Genomic DNA, 15,854 nt, shown 5'->3' on the forward strand with positions numbered 1-15,854 from the left:
CAGACTCATCTTTGAAACTGCTATTAGTTTTCTCTGCCTATAGCATCGTAACATGGATGGCATATGTCTTGTAATTTCTAGGTACTTAGGCTTCAGTTTATTGTGCTTGAGGATGACGCCTGTCTCTTTTTTTATTTTTTCCAGAGACAGAGAGAGAGTCAGAGAGAGGGATAGATAGGGACAGACAGACAGGAATGGAAAGAGATGAGAAGTATCAATAATAGTTTTTCGTTGTGACACCTTAGTTGTTCATTGATTGCTTTCTCATATGTGCCTCAACCGTGGGCCTTCAGCAGACCAAGTAACCCCTTGCTCAAGCCAGCAACCTTGGGTCTAAGCTGGGGAGCCTTTCTCAAACCAAATGAGCCCGTGCTCAAGCTGGTAACCTCGGGGTCTCAAACCTGGGTCCTCCGCATCCCAGTCCGACACTCTATCCACCGCGCCACCGCCTGGTCAGGCATCCCTGTCTCTTAAAGTATGTTTACACTTACTATATTTTATTAATTTTCCAGTACTCTGTTCAACATAAGCTTATTTTTCAGTAAAATAGTAGAAATGTTTCGTTTTTAACTAGTTGCTAACACTTTATGTGGTGAGGTAGAATTGCTAATATTTATCGAGCTTTTACTATATTTTGGGTATTGTGTTAAGAACTTTACATGATGTGTTATTATGTCACTTAATCCTTATAGTGGTTCCTTGAAGTAGGTATAATTGTTATCCCATGTTTATGGATAGAAATAAGGAATCCAAGATAAAGTTTTTACCCAAAGTTATGTGGCAAACTAGTGAAGCCAGTATTTGACCCTGGTAAACTTATTCCTGGGCCTGTGTTCTTAACTTTTGCATGCTATACCAATTCTGGATTGAAGTACAATACTATAGTAGAGGAAATAAAATTATGGAGAATGGTATAATATTGCAAGAATTTTGAATGAATAGTAGGAGTTTATGATTGCTGTCATGTAATCAGATAGTGGTAATATTACAAAATAAGAATTAAATGCCTATCCAACATTTTATTATAGTCAAATATTATCTTCACTGTTTATTGCTATATTATGTGAATAGAAGAAAATCTTTAGAAAGAAATAACTTTTTTTCTTCATTAGTAAATTTACTCAACTTTTTACCCTATCGAAATTTGCATAATCTTAGTTGTGATGAAACTTTTGTTGATAAGTGAGAATATACCCTGGTGACTCCAAATCAAAGTAATAGTTGTTCAAAGCACCTATCTTAACATTGCCAAGGAGTAACTTTTTTGCTGGAATATCTGATTCAATAGTACTTAACAGTGATATAATTTTCTTATTACACTTAGCTCTTTTCCTGTAGAAATCTCTCAATAAAAAATTGTAGTGTTATTGAAGTTTTTTACATCTGTTTTAGTAATTCTAATAATTATAAATGACCTATAGGTCTAGAAAAAAACATCGAAGGCACAGAAAAGTCATACTACTTGTCAACATAATTGAGAACTCTTTCTCTTACTGCGTTTTATATGTAGATGAGCCAAGTAAGTTAAATTGGAATTACTCAAAATACATTTTAAAAATTACTTAAGGGCAACTTTCAAGAGTCAGATTTTATTGTTCTGAAGGATAGTGATGGTCTGACTCTAAAGGCTCAGGCCGAAACTGAGTCTTTGGGTGAAGGTGTTGTTACTGTGACGGGCAAGCTTCTTTCCTGTTTATTCTGTTTCCTTTTTAATGCATTAAGCCAAAATTAGAATGTGAAAACAAAAGTTCAAGGGTGGTAGATTTTAGGTTTTTAGGGGACTCATGTGGACTCCAGAAATGGATTCTGTTTATCATTGGTGGCAGCACTGCCCTTAATGAGGGGAAAGGAAGCCGGGCATTGGGCCCGGCAGTTAGAGGGCTGCTCTGGCGCTGCCCTCCCCACAGGGCTTCCGTGTGCAGCCCAGCAGCCTCCCCACCGCGGGCAGTGCCTTGACTCTAAGACGGTGTTCCAGATGGCCAAGCCTCTATGCCCCAAACCCACTTCCAGGACCATGGGGGCCTCTTACCTGGATCTGAGGGCAGGTATACACAACCCTAAGCTTGACTTGTGGCCAAGGAGAGGCTCTGCACGAGGTCCAGATAGCTCGGATAGAGGCAGGCCCTGACGATGCAAGGTGGAATTGGGTGGGAAGAGACAGACAGCACAGCACTGGGCCAGGCACCTGCTCCCCCAGTGCTGCCGCGATCCAGTGTCCAAAGCTGAGGTGTCCTAGACTTCTTCATTTGAACCTGGCCTCCTAGGTTATTTGGATGATATACAGGCAGTCTCTGGATTAGGAATGACATAGGCTCTCTGGGTTTGTTCTTAAGTTGAATTTGTATGTAAGTTGGAACAGGTACATTTACCTATTAAATACAACGTAGACAGATGTTTTCTTAACATAGTATTTATTTTTACCTTTCTGTGCCTATAAATAATTAAACATCTTCAAATCTACAGAACCTATCTAGTTTATAACCCAGGGACTTCCTATATTTGACGAGGTAGGCTAAGAAAATATATTTAACAGTTTGTCAGATGGAATTTTGACTTATATTTAGTCATATTGCAGGCATGTGTACCCCTGCAGTACTGTTATCCTAGGCCTTGCAGATGTTAGAAATGGCTTTGCTTGGTCACGATCTGAGTAAGGGCACTGAGATCTTTATGGGAGCTGTTCCAAAATATTTGAAGCCCTTAGTGTGGGATCAAATACCAGAATAAAAAGGCATTAAGTTTTAATAATCAGAATAGGAAATGAGAACTCCCCTGTCCTGACCTCATCCTGACACTAAAATTTTCTCACTGTTCAAAGAAAAAGTGGGAAAAGTATCTGCAGGTTCTTCCCTTTGAACTGCTTATGGCACTAAAGGGATAGAATCTCAACCCTCAGATTTTCCACAGCTGTGTAGTTCCAAGACTAATAGGAACGTTATTGTCCTGATAGATATTAATTTTAAGAACTTAAATAGTACCTTGTGTGGTGGTTGGCTGCAGGAGAGAGCTGCCAAGCCCCCATAAGCAGGGACACTGCCCAGTTAGGAAGATGCATGTCTCTTTAGCATGGTAAACTTGTATCTTTGAAAGAATTTTAGGATTTTTCTTCATCTTGTATTGTATAACTCATGAACAAATAGCGTCCTTGTGGAATATAGAGATCTAATTTGGGTATCTTTTTTTTTATTGTTGATGCCTGTAGTAACTCTTAGTATTTGTAATCTGATTTAATGGGGAAAGCAGAATGTTAATATTATAGATATCTTATTGTTGCAGGGAATGACTACTAATTTTTAATGTTTTTCTCTCTGCCAGATTTTTATATGACTGTAAACAACTATTGGATTCTAAATGCTAGACACATAAATTTAACCACGCTTTCTGTAGCTGGAGGATTCCGGGATTACCAAGTTCGTTCAGGACTGACTTTTCTGCCTAAACTAAGCCATCATACCAGTGCCTTATCTGTTGTGGTAATCTTTTTTTTAAAGAATCTACTGAAATAGTAACATGATGAACGCAGTGAGGCATGAAAGGAGAAATAATATATAGTTGCTTGGATATGACTGCTGAGTTGGTGCAGTATGGCTGGTGTGTGTGTGTGTGTGTGTGTGTGTGTGTGTGAGAGAGAGAGAGAGAGAGAGAGAGATAAAGACAAAATATGAATGAATTAATATAAATATGTGGGAAGGCAGAGGCATGGATGCTTATGTCTATAGAAAGTAAAAAGGATCCTAGAGACTTTGTGAAAATAACTCATTTTAATAAGAAATAATTGTTTCTTGTTCAAAATAAGTGCCTGTCCATTGATTAGAGTTGTAAGTATAAGAAAATGTGGACTGATGTCCAAGGGCTTCTTATTATATCTGAGTGGTATGCTATATACAGTAGTAATGAAATATCAAACATATCACATGGTTTTAATTGATAAACTTGAATGAAGTTTTACCAACTCTAAAATTTTAAAAAATAGGTTTGATAGTATAAACGGAACCCTGATTAATTAATTTGCTAATTATTCTTCCCTGCTAGGACATCAAGTATTTGGTCTTTAACTGGGATACATAGCCTCTGTAAAGTGAGTTAAAGTTTCCTTTTAGGACTTATATTATTTCTTGTATTTTTAACATTAAAGTCTTCAGTTAAGATCTTAACTTTTTAAACTCATCATCTTCAAAAGCAACTTAATTTAATTTTTAAAAATACCCATAATTCCTTTTGCTTTTAGGAGCTAGTGCTTTATTCTGTAGCTATTCCCTTCATAGATGCACCTTTGCTCAACTCATTTGTTGCCCTGCCTTAGAGTGCTGCAGTTCATTAAGCAATTGTTTAATGAATGCTTGCCATACATAGAACAAAAATTATTAAGCTATTCTGCTGTTACCCACCATTTTCTTATAACTGGAGTTGCAGTATAGCCATAGTTGCTTTGAAACAAAATTAGTAAATCTCTCAAACTTCGTTGTTGGTAAAAATCTTATTTGATGTCAAATGTTTTGGGCAGATATTTGCTGGAAGTCCTCAAAACGTTAAATGTCAACTCTGTAGTAAACACAGATGTTTTATTTAGTGATATAAAATTAGATATAACTTATTTCTAGACTTGATCTGCAGCATGATGCTGTATTGATACCACATCCTGCAGCTTTTTTTTTTTTTAAAGAATTTGGGTCTTTTCAATCGTGAGTGTGTGTGTGCATGTGTGTGTGTTTCCCTCTTCTCTAATCCATTTGATAATGCATTGCTTTCTGTATCTCTAATGAGATATGGCGCACATCACTTCTGTTTCATAAGATTAGAGAAAAATTAGTCGCACCTTATAGTAAGAGAGGCCAAGAGATACAGTCTGACCTTTGTTATTTGTGTAGCCTTTCCCTTTTCCAACTCTAGCACTGATGCATTCTTTCCCTTATAGAGGCCAAGAGATATAGTCTGACCTTTATTATTTGTGTAGCCTTTCCCTTTTCCAACTCTAGCACTGATGCATTCATTAGCATTTTATATTCTTGGTTGATGGTAAGAACTATCTACTGTGAGTTATCGCCCTACTGAGCATCTAATATAATCTTAGAACCACTCTTTTTGTCTTAATTTTTTAAGGAAATTGACAACAGTAATTCCTAAATAAAATACTTAATGTTTATAAATTCAATAAATAAGCTATAGATTACTCCCACTTGAGAGCCTGGATTAAAGGGTGTTACGTCATTGTTAAGTGTTCTGCAAATAGTTACATTTTTTAGGACCCTTTGTCCTTGTGTTTCTAACCAGCAGTATATATACTAGTTACCTAGTGACTTTTTTAAAAATAAGTAAGCAACCCATTTGGTTGCTCCACTACTGCCCACCATGAAAGCTGGAACGCCCACTAGTGGGCGAGAGGGACCAGGTTGACCAGCACTGCAAAAGTGGGCGGTTTTTATAAAAAGGTTCGCCATCATGGTATTAGAGTAATAAAAAGTTAGACATTATACTCAAGAAGGAATCTGGATGTTTTAATAATTTTTAAAGGGTAATATAAGTGCGACTAAGCAGTAATGACAGAATTATTTTATGCAGTAAATATCTTAATATTTTTGTATAACCCTCTAGAGGAATGAATCATTTAAAAACATGTATCATAAAATAGTGAAACTAATGCTACATTTTTCTAAACATTAGCTGGTAAGAATTTCAAGCCTTTTGGAGAAAAACAAATATGCATTTTTTAAGTTTGATTTTTTTGTTTCTTTCCTTTTAGAGTTCAGCAGTGCCTAAGACCTGGGTCTCAACAGACCACCTCTCCATTGTGTGGTATGTTAATTTAATTAATTTTGATTATGTGTGGTGGTCCTCTTTTCTCATCTGTGCTTTGATTGGTTTGTTAACTTTCTGAGCTCTATATTCATAAATAAGGAGTTGGGAGAAAGATTAATTTAAAGGTTTAGAACTCTAAACTTCATCTTGTCTCAGTGTGACCAGGGTTCCCTTGACAACCTATGAAATCATCTCAGAACCAGTAGCAGCAGTCTCAAATAAAACTAGTGTCAGATATCAAAATTTTAGTTTGTCTTCGTTGGGCAGAATCAAGGGCACTTCATGTAGGACTTTCTGAGCAGTTGGCCAGTCACCAAACTCAGGGACTTGATTGATGCAGCATTGGTTAGGGTAGCAGTTGGAAAACCACGGAGAAATTAGATTTACCCTTACTGTAAGGAAAGAAATAGATTACATTACAGGTCAAGAAGTATGTAGACCCTACTATCTTTATGTGTTTCGATTTTTAGATACATGCTCAATAATAATGATTTCTTAAGTAATTTTAGAGTGTACAGCATTAAAGGGAAGTCAGATATTTGATTAAATAATAGAATTGTGAGTATTTGTATCAAAAGTATATTTTTAAAGAAAGTTTAATTTGTAACACATTTTATTCTTCAGGTGTAAACAGTTGCAATTGACTACAATTCGAGCATTCTTTGATCTTATTGATGCTGACACTAAACAAGTATGTATTTTTAAACTAAAAATTATTTCAGTAAAGTAAGAGCTTTGCTGCAGCAATGGTAGAATTAATACAGTTTTGCTTTGATGTAACTAGAAGCCTACATCTTACGTTAACTATAATTGCTTTCAAAATGGAAATATATTTTTATCTGATAATACTTTGACCACTATTAATAATTAATAGAATGCAGTAGACGGAAAGGGAGTTGGGAGGATGTGGAAGATGGTAAAGGAGGGATAAATGGTGATGGGAGGAGACTTGACTTGGGGTGCAGAACACACAGTACAGTATACAGATGATGTATTATAGAACTGTACACTTGAAACCTGTCTAATTTTATTAAACAATGTCACGCCAATAAACTCAATAAAAATAAAAAAGGATGCAATGAAAAAGTGAAATGCTTCCTTAAATCTTCACCCAGTTCTTCCCCTTTACTGTTTAAATTTTTATATATATTATTTTAGCCTTATTTAATTAAGGGAAATACTTACAACAAGCTGCTTTATCAATTTTTTTCTTAGTAATGTGTTATAGATTTCATGACCTATAGTATTAGACATTTTTGTTTAAATTTTTTAGAAAGCATCTTTACCTTTCTGATAGGACTAAAATATCTACATTTATTGAATAGCCCAAACTCACCAGCCCTTAAATTATGTACTTCTAGGAGTTGAATCTTTGTTGTTATGAGATTTCACATATGAACTCTCCCAACTAATGATTTTACAAGTTATTGAGTTGGTGAGGCGTCTGGAAATCATAGTGCCCTTTACAGAATATCATACTGCTCTTCATCTTTTCCTTGTCTGCCAGCAGACAGACAGTAGTGGGCACCAAGGGTTTCAGCACAGTGTAGAGGATTCTATTCATTCCATTACCTGTTTTTTCCTGTGAGCTGGGAACAGATTGCCATTAGTCATTTTAGGCAGCTGTTCCCCTTGGGTCCTCTTGCCAGGGCATCACATGGTATGAGAACTATGGCTCTGGCTTCTCCTTTTAGAGAAAAAGTTCTTTGCAAATTAGGTAATTTTTTAATTATTTATTAAATTTTATTATTATTATGACAAAGTGCTGCACCTTATGTGTTTTTGGCTTCTTTTCCTTGAAGATTCTATAATTTCTTGAGAGACTAGTGTGTGTGGCCTCTTTCTCAGTAGATGCCTAGATAATGCTTTTCTTATCATTGTATCTTAAACCTTGCCCCTGTAGCATTCCCTCGTGGGAGTTGGGTAGTGTCTGTATGTTTCTTCTTAACCCTTTAGAAAGATGCATAACGGCTGTTGGAATCATAGATACTTAGCTCTCCCCTGAAGAATGCAATAAAAGAGAGACCCAAATTATTCTGTTTTACCACATTTTAAGCTACAAGATACATAAATATATAACTAGTATATTTATTAAAATAAAATAGTTTTCATAGAGTTAACATTGTGAATTGGTTATGGAATGCAAATGTTTTTCAGTTTTTCAACATTGTTTTCTTTCGCTATGGCAGACATTTTTAGTCTGGGAGAATGAAACTGGATACAATAATGGAATCATGGCCCTGGCCGGTTGGCTCAGTGGTAGAACGTCAGCCTGGTGTGCGGAAGTCCCGGGTTCGATTCCCGGCCAGGGCACACAGGAGAAGCGCCCATCTGCTTCTCCACCCCTCCCCCTCTCCTTCCTCTCTGTCTCTCTCTTCCCCTCCCACAGCCAAGGCTCTATTGGAGCAAAAGATGGCCCGGGCACTGGGGATGGCTCTATGGCCTCTGCCCCAGGTGCTAGAGTGGTTCTGGTCGTGACAGAGCGAAGCCCAGGATGGGCAGAGCATTGCCCCCCTGGTGGGCGTGCCGGGTGGATCCTGGTCGGGCGCATGCGGGAGTCTGTCTGACTGCCTCCCCGTTTCCAGCTTCGGAAAAATACAAAAAAAAAAAAATGGAATTAATTAAAATTATAAGACCATTTTATATTTAGACTAACATTTAATAGGTTTGGGGAAAAACCCATTTCAACTAAGGAAGAACAGGGGTATCTCAGACAGGTATGTTCTTTAAAAATTGTACAAAAAATTAATTTTAAGAAATCTTGTTTTCCATTCAATCCTAAAATGAGAAAACTCTAATACTAGTCCATAATAAGTTATAATTCTGAAAGGATAACTATTTTACAGTCACCTTTTAAGGGATAAATGAGAAAAATTTTTATAACTAATACTGCTACAAATCAAAATATTATGAAACAGTTCTGTTTCACAAACTCACTATGCATAATGGACTGGACTAAATGTTAGACAATAAAATGTCAGGATATGATTCCTACTTAAGAAGCAGCAAGCATAGGTACAGAGAAACTGTAACTCACGTCATGATTCCCAAATATGTGGTACCAAGGAATCAGGCTTCACGTAACTTTTGATGGTATCAGCATAAACATCATAGGTGAAATCTTTTTTTTTTTTTTTTTTTTTTTTGTGGCAGAGACAGGGAGAGTCAGAGAGAGGGATAGATAGGGACAGACAGACAGGAACGGAGAGATATGAGAAGCATCAATCATCAGTTTTTTTGTTGCGACACCTTAGTTGTTCATTGACTGCTTTCTCATACGTGCCTTGACCGCGGGCTTTCAGCAGACTAAGTAACCCCTTGCTCAGGCCAGCGACCTTGGGTTCAAGCTGGTGAGCTTTGGTCAAACCAGATGAGCCCACGCTCAAGCTGGCGACCTCGGGGTTCTTGAACCTGGGTCCTCCGCATCCCAGTCTGATGCTCTTATCAATTGCGCCACTGCCTGGTCAGGCTCATAGCTGAAAATTTTTGAATGGATGGATTTTCTAGAGAATAAATAAGGATGGGAGACTCTGACTTAGCTAAAATTATGGTTGAAAGATCTGTGACTTTTAATTGATTGCAATCAGATATGTGTGTCTGATTTAAAAAAAAATCAAAACTAATGTTGCATTAGATTGAATTGATTGAAGTATAGAGGTTACATTCATGAAGTTAAATTCCACTTCCCTCCACTCTAGTCACACAATATCTGGAGAACTATATTCTATTTTGTATGTCATATTTTAGGGGGGACATTAACCAACTTGAGTTTATCCAGGGAAGGCAGGCAGACTGGAGAGGGATCTGGAGCAGTTCTATGAAAAATGGTTGTTTTTGGCGTACCAGGATGATGTTCTAAACAACTGAACTACCCAACCAGGGCTTGGTTGATGTTTTTGAAGTTGTTTAATGTGTAGAAGAAATGTTTTATATAGTCGAGGGGCATAACGATTTTTAATTTTTTTAAGGGCTGTTCCCCAACCTATTATATCAAAGCAACAAGGAGCAGATACTTACTCTAAGTAGGGCAGGACATTCTCCTGGTAAGAGTTGTTAAAATTGGAATGCAGTATTTTGAAAAGTACTGAGTTAGAAATGTTCAAGCAAATACTCGGTGGCTTCTAAGGGATTGAAAAGATTTAGTGGACCTGGGTCCTCCTTGTCATTTCTTTATCATCAGATCACTCTGTTGTTGAGAAAATCTTCCCTGTCAGGGCCTCTATACTTAAGCTAGAGAACTGAATAGTGGTCGACTCTTAGTGAATTTTATACCCCAGTACATTTTAATTTCAAGGGAGGGACTGATATAAATAAAAGTTAATAACATTTTTTGTGCTGGGATATTTTAAAACAGACAACAGAAAACATCATATTGTTTGCCTGCATTTTCATTTCATGAGAGAAAAGACATTTTGAGACTGGAAGTAAGCAGAAGTGTTGCCTAGGGGATCAGTTTATGTTCTTCACTGACCATTTAATTCTTTGTTGTGAGATTGGCACTGGTCTGAGTTTGGAAACTAGTGTGTTGGAATCACTAGACTGGAGGATCACTTAAGTTCTCTTCTGATTCTGTACTGTTTATATGTTTTATTGTCAGCTATTGTTTGAGAGGCAGTATTGCAGAATGATTAAAAGCGTGGACTCTGGAGCCAGACTGCCTATATTTGAATACTGTTCCAAACTCTTAATAGGAATGTGACCTCGGGCAAGTTCCTTATTTCTCTGTACTTCAGTGTCTTCATATTTAAAATAGAGAAAAAAGGTTTTTATCTCCCAGAGTTCTTGTGGTGATTAAATGAGTTAATAAAATGTTATGCACTTAAAACAGTGCCTGGCCCCTTATATGTAACTATTGGCTCTTACCATTACTTGAAGTAGATTTCATTGAACTATCATAATGAATATGAAAGGATACAGAATGTACCAATGTTCTTTCTAGATAACTCAAAATCCTAAGAAGAAATTGTCAGTTTTGAATCACCACTTTATAAGACACCCAGCAAAACACTTTGAGGAAAACCCAGCAATAATTTCTGACTTAACAGGTTAGTGGCGAGAATGTGTTTTAATTATAAGTAGAGTTTTGATTATTATTTTTAGGTAAATTTATTATCAACAAAGTCTTCGAAACTGTGATACTTCAGGTTTTTATAATCCTATTATATTTTATTAATTTCTCTATGTTGGTTTCTTATGAGGTTCTTTCAGGAAGGGGAAAGTAGAAAAACAATTTGTAAGATGTTGCTGTTAAAAGTTTTGTCTTGAAAATAACATGACAAGTAGAAAAATTCTAAGGATAAAGTTAAATGTCTCAATTCTCCTGACAGTCACATAAAATAAATGTTACATTATCCTTAACTTAGTTTCGTAGTGTCAGTCATTCTTCAGTCTGTTTTTGAATTAACAAGTGTATCTTTTGCTGGTAAGTTTTGCTTTTAAATATAATACCTGTTGTACTCTACGTAATTACTTGTGTTGTTTGGAAAATGAAATATTGACTTCGTTCTGTTGATAATTCCTTAGAGTTAAAGGCGCTGAGTAGAATTAAAATGCTTTGTTTGATGTGATTACTAGTTAGTAATGAACCTACAGAGAACATGTCATTAGATTTTCTGTTTTAAAATAGCCAGTGTTCAGGAAACCACTTCTTTTTCAGTTCCTTGTATGATTGAGAATGATTTCACTAGCATTTAGTAAAAGAAAATTGTTTAATATAAAAAATAACAAGCCAAACAAATTAATTTCATTACCTTAGAGACATCTATGTGGGTTCCAGTAAAAGTGTCAAAATGGACCTATGTGGCTTACAATGTAAGTATACCACCAATGGATTATTTTTTACTTATAAAAAAATTTAGTATTTATCTTTAGATGTTAGAGACGCTTTAAAAAAGATAACCACATACCCTTTTCTCACAATGGTTTAATGATAATTTCTTAATAATAAATAACTAGTTGGTGTTCAGTTTTCCAGTTTTATAACTGTCAAGTTTTTTTGTTTCTTTGTTTTTCAATTTGTTTAAACAAATAAAGTCCACATAGTATTTGTTTACCTCTTATTCCTCTTTTAGTTTCTAATACTTACTTAACCACCTTTTTTCCCTTGCACTTTACTTATTGAATAAAAACAACTCATTTATCTTATAAAGTTTCCCAGTCTTGATTTTCTGATTGCTTTTCTATAGTGTCATTCAACATGTTTCTTTGCCTACTCTTCTCCTGTGACTTACAAGTAGTTGGATCTAGATGCTCAATCAGATTTGGCTTTCAGTTTTTACTAGATTCTCCCTTTCTATGATGTTAGTCAGCAGTCATTGAGAAGTAATGCTTAGTGTCATTAATGCATTTAGGGGCGGGATACGAAATCGATGATGTGCTGATTTGATGATTTCTTTGTTGTTTATTAACTGGAATTTATATAGAAAAACTCATCTAGTAAATTTATCAAAAGTGGAGCAAATCATAAGGGCAAAAAATGATAATTACTAGCATCTTTGGATCTTATATTTACTGGTTTTCAGAATGATGAGTTGACTGAAAATCATCTCCCTCATTAATGACCATAAGAGGTTTTAGTCCCCACCATTATTATTATTTGTATATTTGTCTTTCTAGCTATACTAAATTGTTCTACCTTTGATACTAAAATTGATATTAAAATTGTTCTCTCTTTGACCAGAGTAAGCCATTTCAAGTTAGGCTCTGCAACCTTTTGATACAGCTGCTCTGTAGTTGTCTTTGATAGTTTTCTCACTGCCTACTATGAGAAAATATGTTAGCTCATTTTTTATATCTCCTACCCCACACCTTGAATCCGTTTTTTCCTGTGAGGAAGTCTTCCTTGGAAAATGGCATCTAAGATTTATGATCTGGGCACTGGGGATGTTTGTGGCTAGTGTGTTAGCATTTCTAGGCCTTGTCAGTGGACAAAGCTAAGGAAGGTGTTTTGTCTTGATCATGACGCCAAACCCCAAACTAAACCAAAGCAAAACAAAACACATGTATTTATACTGACACTTTTCAGACAGATTTCAGGACTACAGGGTTTTGTACCTAGTCTATTTTACATCTTTCTTTTCTTCCCACTCCTAGAATACTGATTCTCAACAACAGCAAGAGTAATAGAATTAGAATAATTATTAATGGCCTTAGCTGGAGTTTTGAATAATGAAATATCCATTCTCATGATGGTTTTATTGTGTTTTTCCTCTTTTTTTTTAGGAATCTAATAAAATATATTTTACATTTCCTCTTGCAAATCATAGAAAAATCTACACTCATGCCTACTGTCAGAGCACTATGCTGGTAAGATGATTGGTACATTTTATGTAAATTTAAAAGACTAACTGTTCATTTTTCAAATTTAGCTAATACCTTGTAGATATCATCTTTAGCTATTCACTATTATCAAATCTAATTAGTTGAAAAGTAATTGTCTGAAAAAGAGTTTTAATTGAAAACTATTCATCAAAATATTTCTGTAGCTGATAATATATATATACCAGGCCCTAACATATCACTTAGTTGGTAGATGCTGCCGTTTGATATATAAAGCGATGGCCTTTAGAAAAGATGGTTGGCAGGCATTGTGGGCTAGGTGGTAATAAATGAATACTGATTTTAGTGGGATTATCAGAGTTTCACATCTCTCACAGAGACTAGCGTCTGTCAGCCTAAAATCTGGATAGCCAGTTTATCCTAAGAGAATCTGGCTCTGAGAGTGATGGCTTAAAATATCCATATTCATTACAGAATTTCAAATAAGAATATCTGTATTATATTGAGAAAAATCTTTGCCAACGTGTAAATTATCTGTTTGGTTTATTGGAGGATCCTTTTTCTGTAATTAAGGTCCATTGGGCATTAATTAGCATAAGTCCACATAGTGAATTTTTAAAACTCTTTTCAATTTTTATTTTAGAAGTTTTCTAACATACAAAAGTAGAAAGAGGCCCTGGCCGGTTGGCTCAGCGGTAGAGCGTCGGCCTGGCGTGCGGGGGACCCGGGTTCGATTCCCGGCCAGGGCACATAGGAGAAGCGCCCATTTGCTTCTCCACCCCCACCCCCTCCTTCCTCTCTGTCTCTCTCTTCCCCTCCTGCAGCCAAGGCTCCATTGGAGCAAAGATGGCCCGGGCGCTGGGGATGGCTCCTTGGCCTCTGCCCCAGGCGGCAGAGCGACTCCCCTGAGGGGCAGAGCATCGCCCCCTGGTGGGCAGAGTGTCGCCCCTGGTGGGCGTGCCGGGTGGATCCCGGTCGGGCGCATGCGGGAGTCTGTCTGACTGTCTCTCCCTGTTTCCAGCTTCAGAAAGATACAAAAAAAAAAAAAAAAAGTAGAAAGAAAAAACGATAATGAATTCTCATGTAACCATCTCACATAGCTTTAAGTTACCAATGTTCTGCCATTCTAACTTCATGTATCCTTCCCCTCCTTTTTATGTTTTATTTTTTGTTTGTTTGTTTTCTTTTGTTTTTTACGGAGACAGAGTGAGAGTCAGAGAGAGGGATAGATAGGGACAGACAGACAGGAATGGAGAGAGATGAGAAGCATCAATCATCAGTTTTTTGTTGTGACATCCTAGTTGTTCATTGATTGCTTTCTCATATGTGCCTTGACCGTGGAGCTACAGTAGACCGAGTAACCCCTTGCTCAAGCCAGCAACCTTGGATCTAAGCTGGTGAGCTTTGCTCAAACCAGATGAGTCTACACTCAAGCTGGCGACCTCGGGATCTTGAAACTAGGTCCTCGGCATCCCAGTCCGATGCTCTATCCACTGCACCACAGCCTGATCAGGCCCCCTCCTTTCTTGATTGAAGAATTTTTAAAAGTAAATTCCAGGCATTTTATCCTTTTGCCCATAAATACTTTCATATATTTTTCTAACAGATAAGAATTGTATACATTACCATAACACTATTGTTTCATCCAAAAATTTTACTGATTTCCTAAAGTCATGTGGTTTCCAGTACGTGTTCAATTTCCCTTTGTTCAATTACATTTTAAGTTGACTTATTTAAATCAGAATCTAAAGTATGTACATGACATTTGATTTATGAATCTTAAGTCTCTTTTATAACAGCACCTCTTTCTTTCCATTTATTTATTCAAGAAAGGTTATGGGCTCTACAATTTTCTACATTGTGGGTTTAGCCGATTGTACTCTGATGGTATGTTTTAACATGTATTTCTATCCCTTATGTTTTCTGTAAACTGGTAGTTACAGCTAGAATCTTGATTAGATTCAGATTAATTTTGTGTGGTAAATATTTTTTGTAAGTATATTTTATAAATGATATATATTTCTTATAAATATATATCAGGAGATATATGATATCTGGTTGTCCCACTTCTAGTGACATAAAGATTTACCAGTGGGCTTAGACTTATCAATATGATCTGTCCATTATGAAGTTTCTGATCAGTCTATCACCCAATGATTTTAGCACCATTGAGGGCTATAGACAGATTTTTTTAAACAGTTCCTGTGACCTGAAATTGTTGTTTTGACATATGAAAAAAAATCCTTTCGCCCATAAATACTTTCATACATTTTTCTAACAGATAAGAATTGTATACATTATCATAACACTATTATTTCATCCAAAAATTTTACTGATTTCCTAATATCATGTGGTATCCAGTCCGTGTTCAATTTATGAAATGGTTGTATGAAACCGTTATATGAAGATGGTGTTTTAGGGTGAGCTTGAATAACCCTTTATTCAGTTCATTGATGAGTGAGTCAGAATTCCCTGTACACTGAAGTAAGCAGTGTGGAATATAGGCACTTTTCACGAGGGCTATCTTTGAGGATAGGCTCCCTTATTAGCTGCAAAGGCCCATTGTGAAAGTGGGTAAATCTTGAGAGGCCGCTTGATTTTCTTTGTTTCTGTCATGCAGATCTGTTTTGATGCTTGCTTTATAATGTCACGTTATTGTTCTGAGAAGCATAGGTAACTGATACAGAAGTTTCCCAGGGTTTTTTTTGCCAGCAATGCAGAACAGAGAAAGACCATATGTTTTGTTTTGTTTATTTTTTTTCATTTCAACTTTATTTTCT

General features: G+C 36.3%; 1 protein-coding gene across 2 annotated transcripts in view; it reads left to right on the forward strand.

Annotated features, from left to right (window-relative positions):
- The window catches only part of PGAP1 (post-GPI attachment to proteins inositol deacylase 1), a 94,268-nt gene that overhangs the window by 28,032 nt on the left and 50,382 nt on the right, over nt 1–15,854 (forward strand). For both annotated transcript variants that reach the window (XM_066233372.1, XM_066233373.1), the window contains 6 exons: nt 3,316–3,473; nt 5,741–5,793; nt 6,421–6,487; nt 10,736–10,841; nt 11,552–11,607; nt 13,018–13,101. In XM_066233372.1, coding sequence (XP_066089469.1) covers nt 3,316–3,473; nt 5,741–5,793; nt 6,421–6,487; nt 10,736–10,841; nt 11,552–11,607; nt 13,018–13,101 — 524 coding nt within the window. The remainder of the gene's footprint in view (nt 1–3,315; nt 3,474–5,740; nt 5,794–6,420; nt 6,488–10,735; nt 10,842–11,551; nt 11,608–13,017; nt 13,102–15,854) is intronic.

This window comes from Saccopteryx bilineata, chromosome 5 (assembly GCF_036850765.1).
Source record: "Saccopteryx bilineata isolate mSacBil1 chromosome 5, mSacBil1_pri_phased_curated, whole genome shotgun sequence".
NCBI classification, from domain to species: Eukaryota; Metazoa; Chordata; class Mammalia; order Chiroptera; family Emballonuridae; genus Saccopteryx; species Saccopteryx bilineata.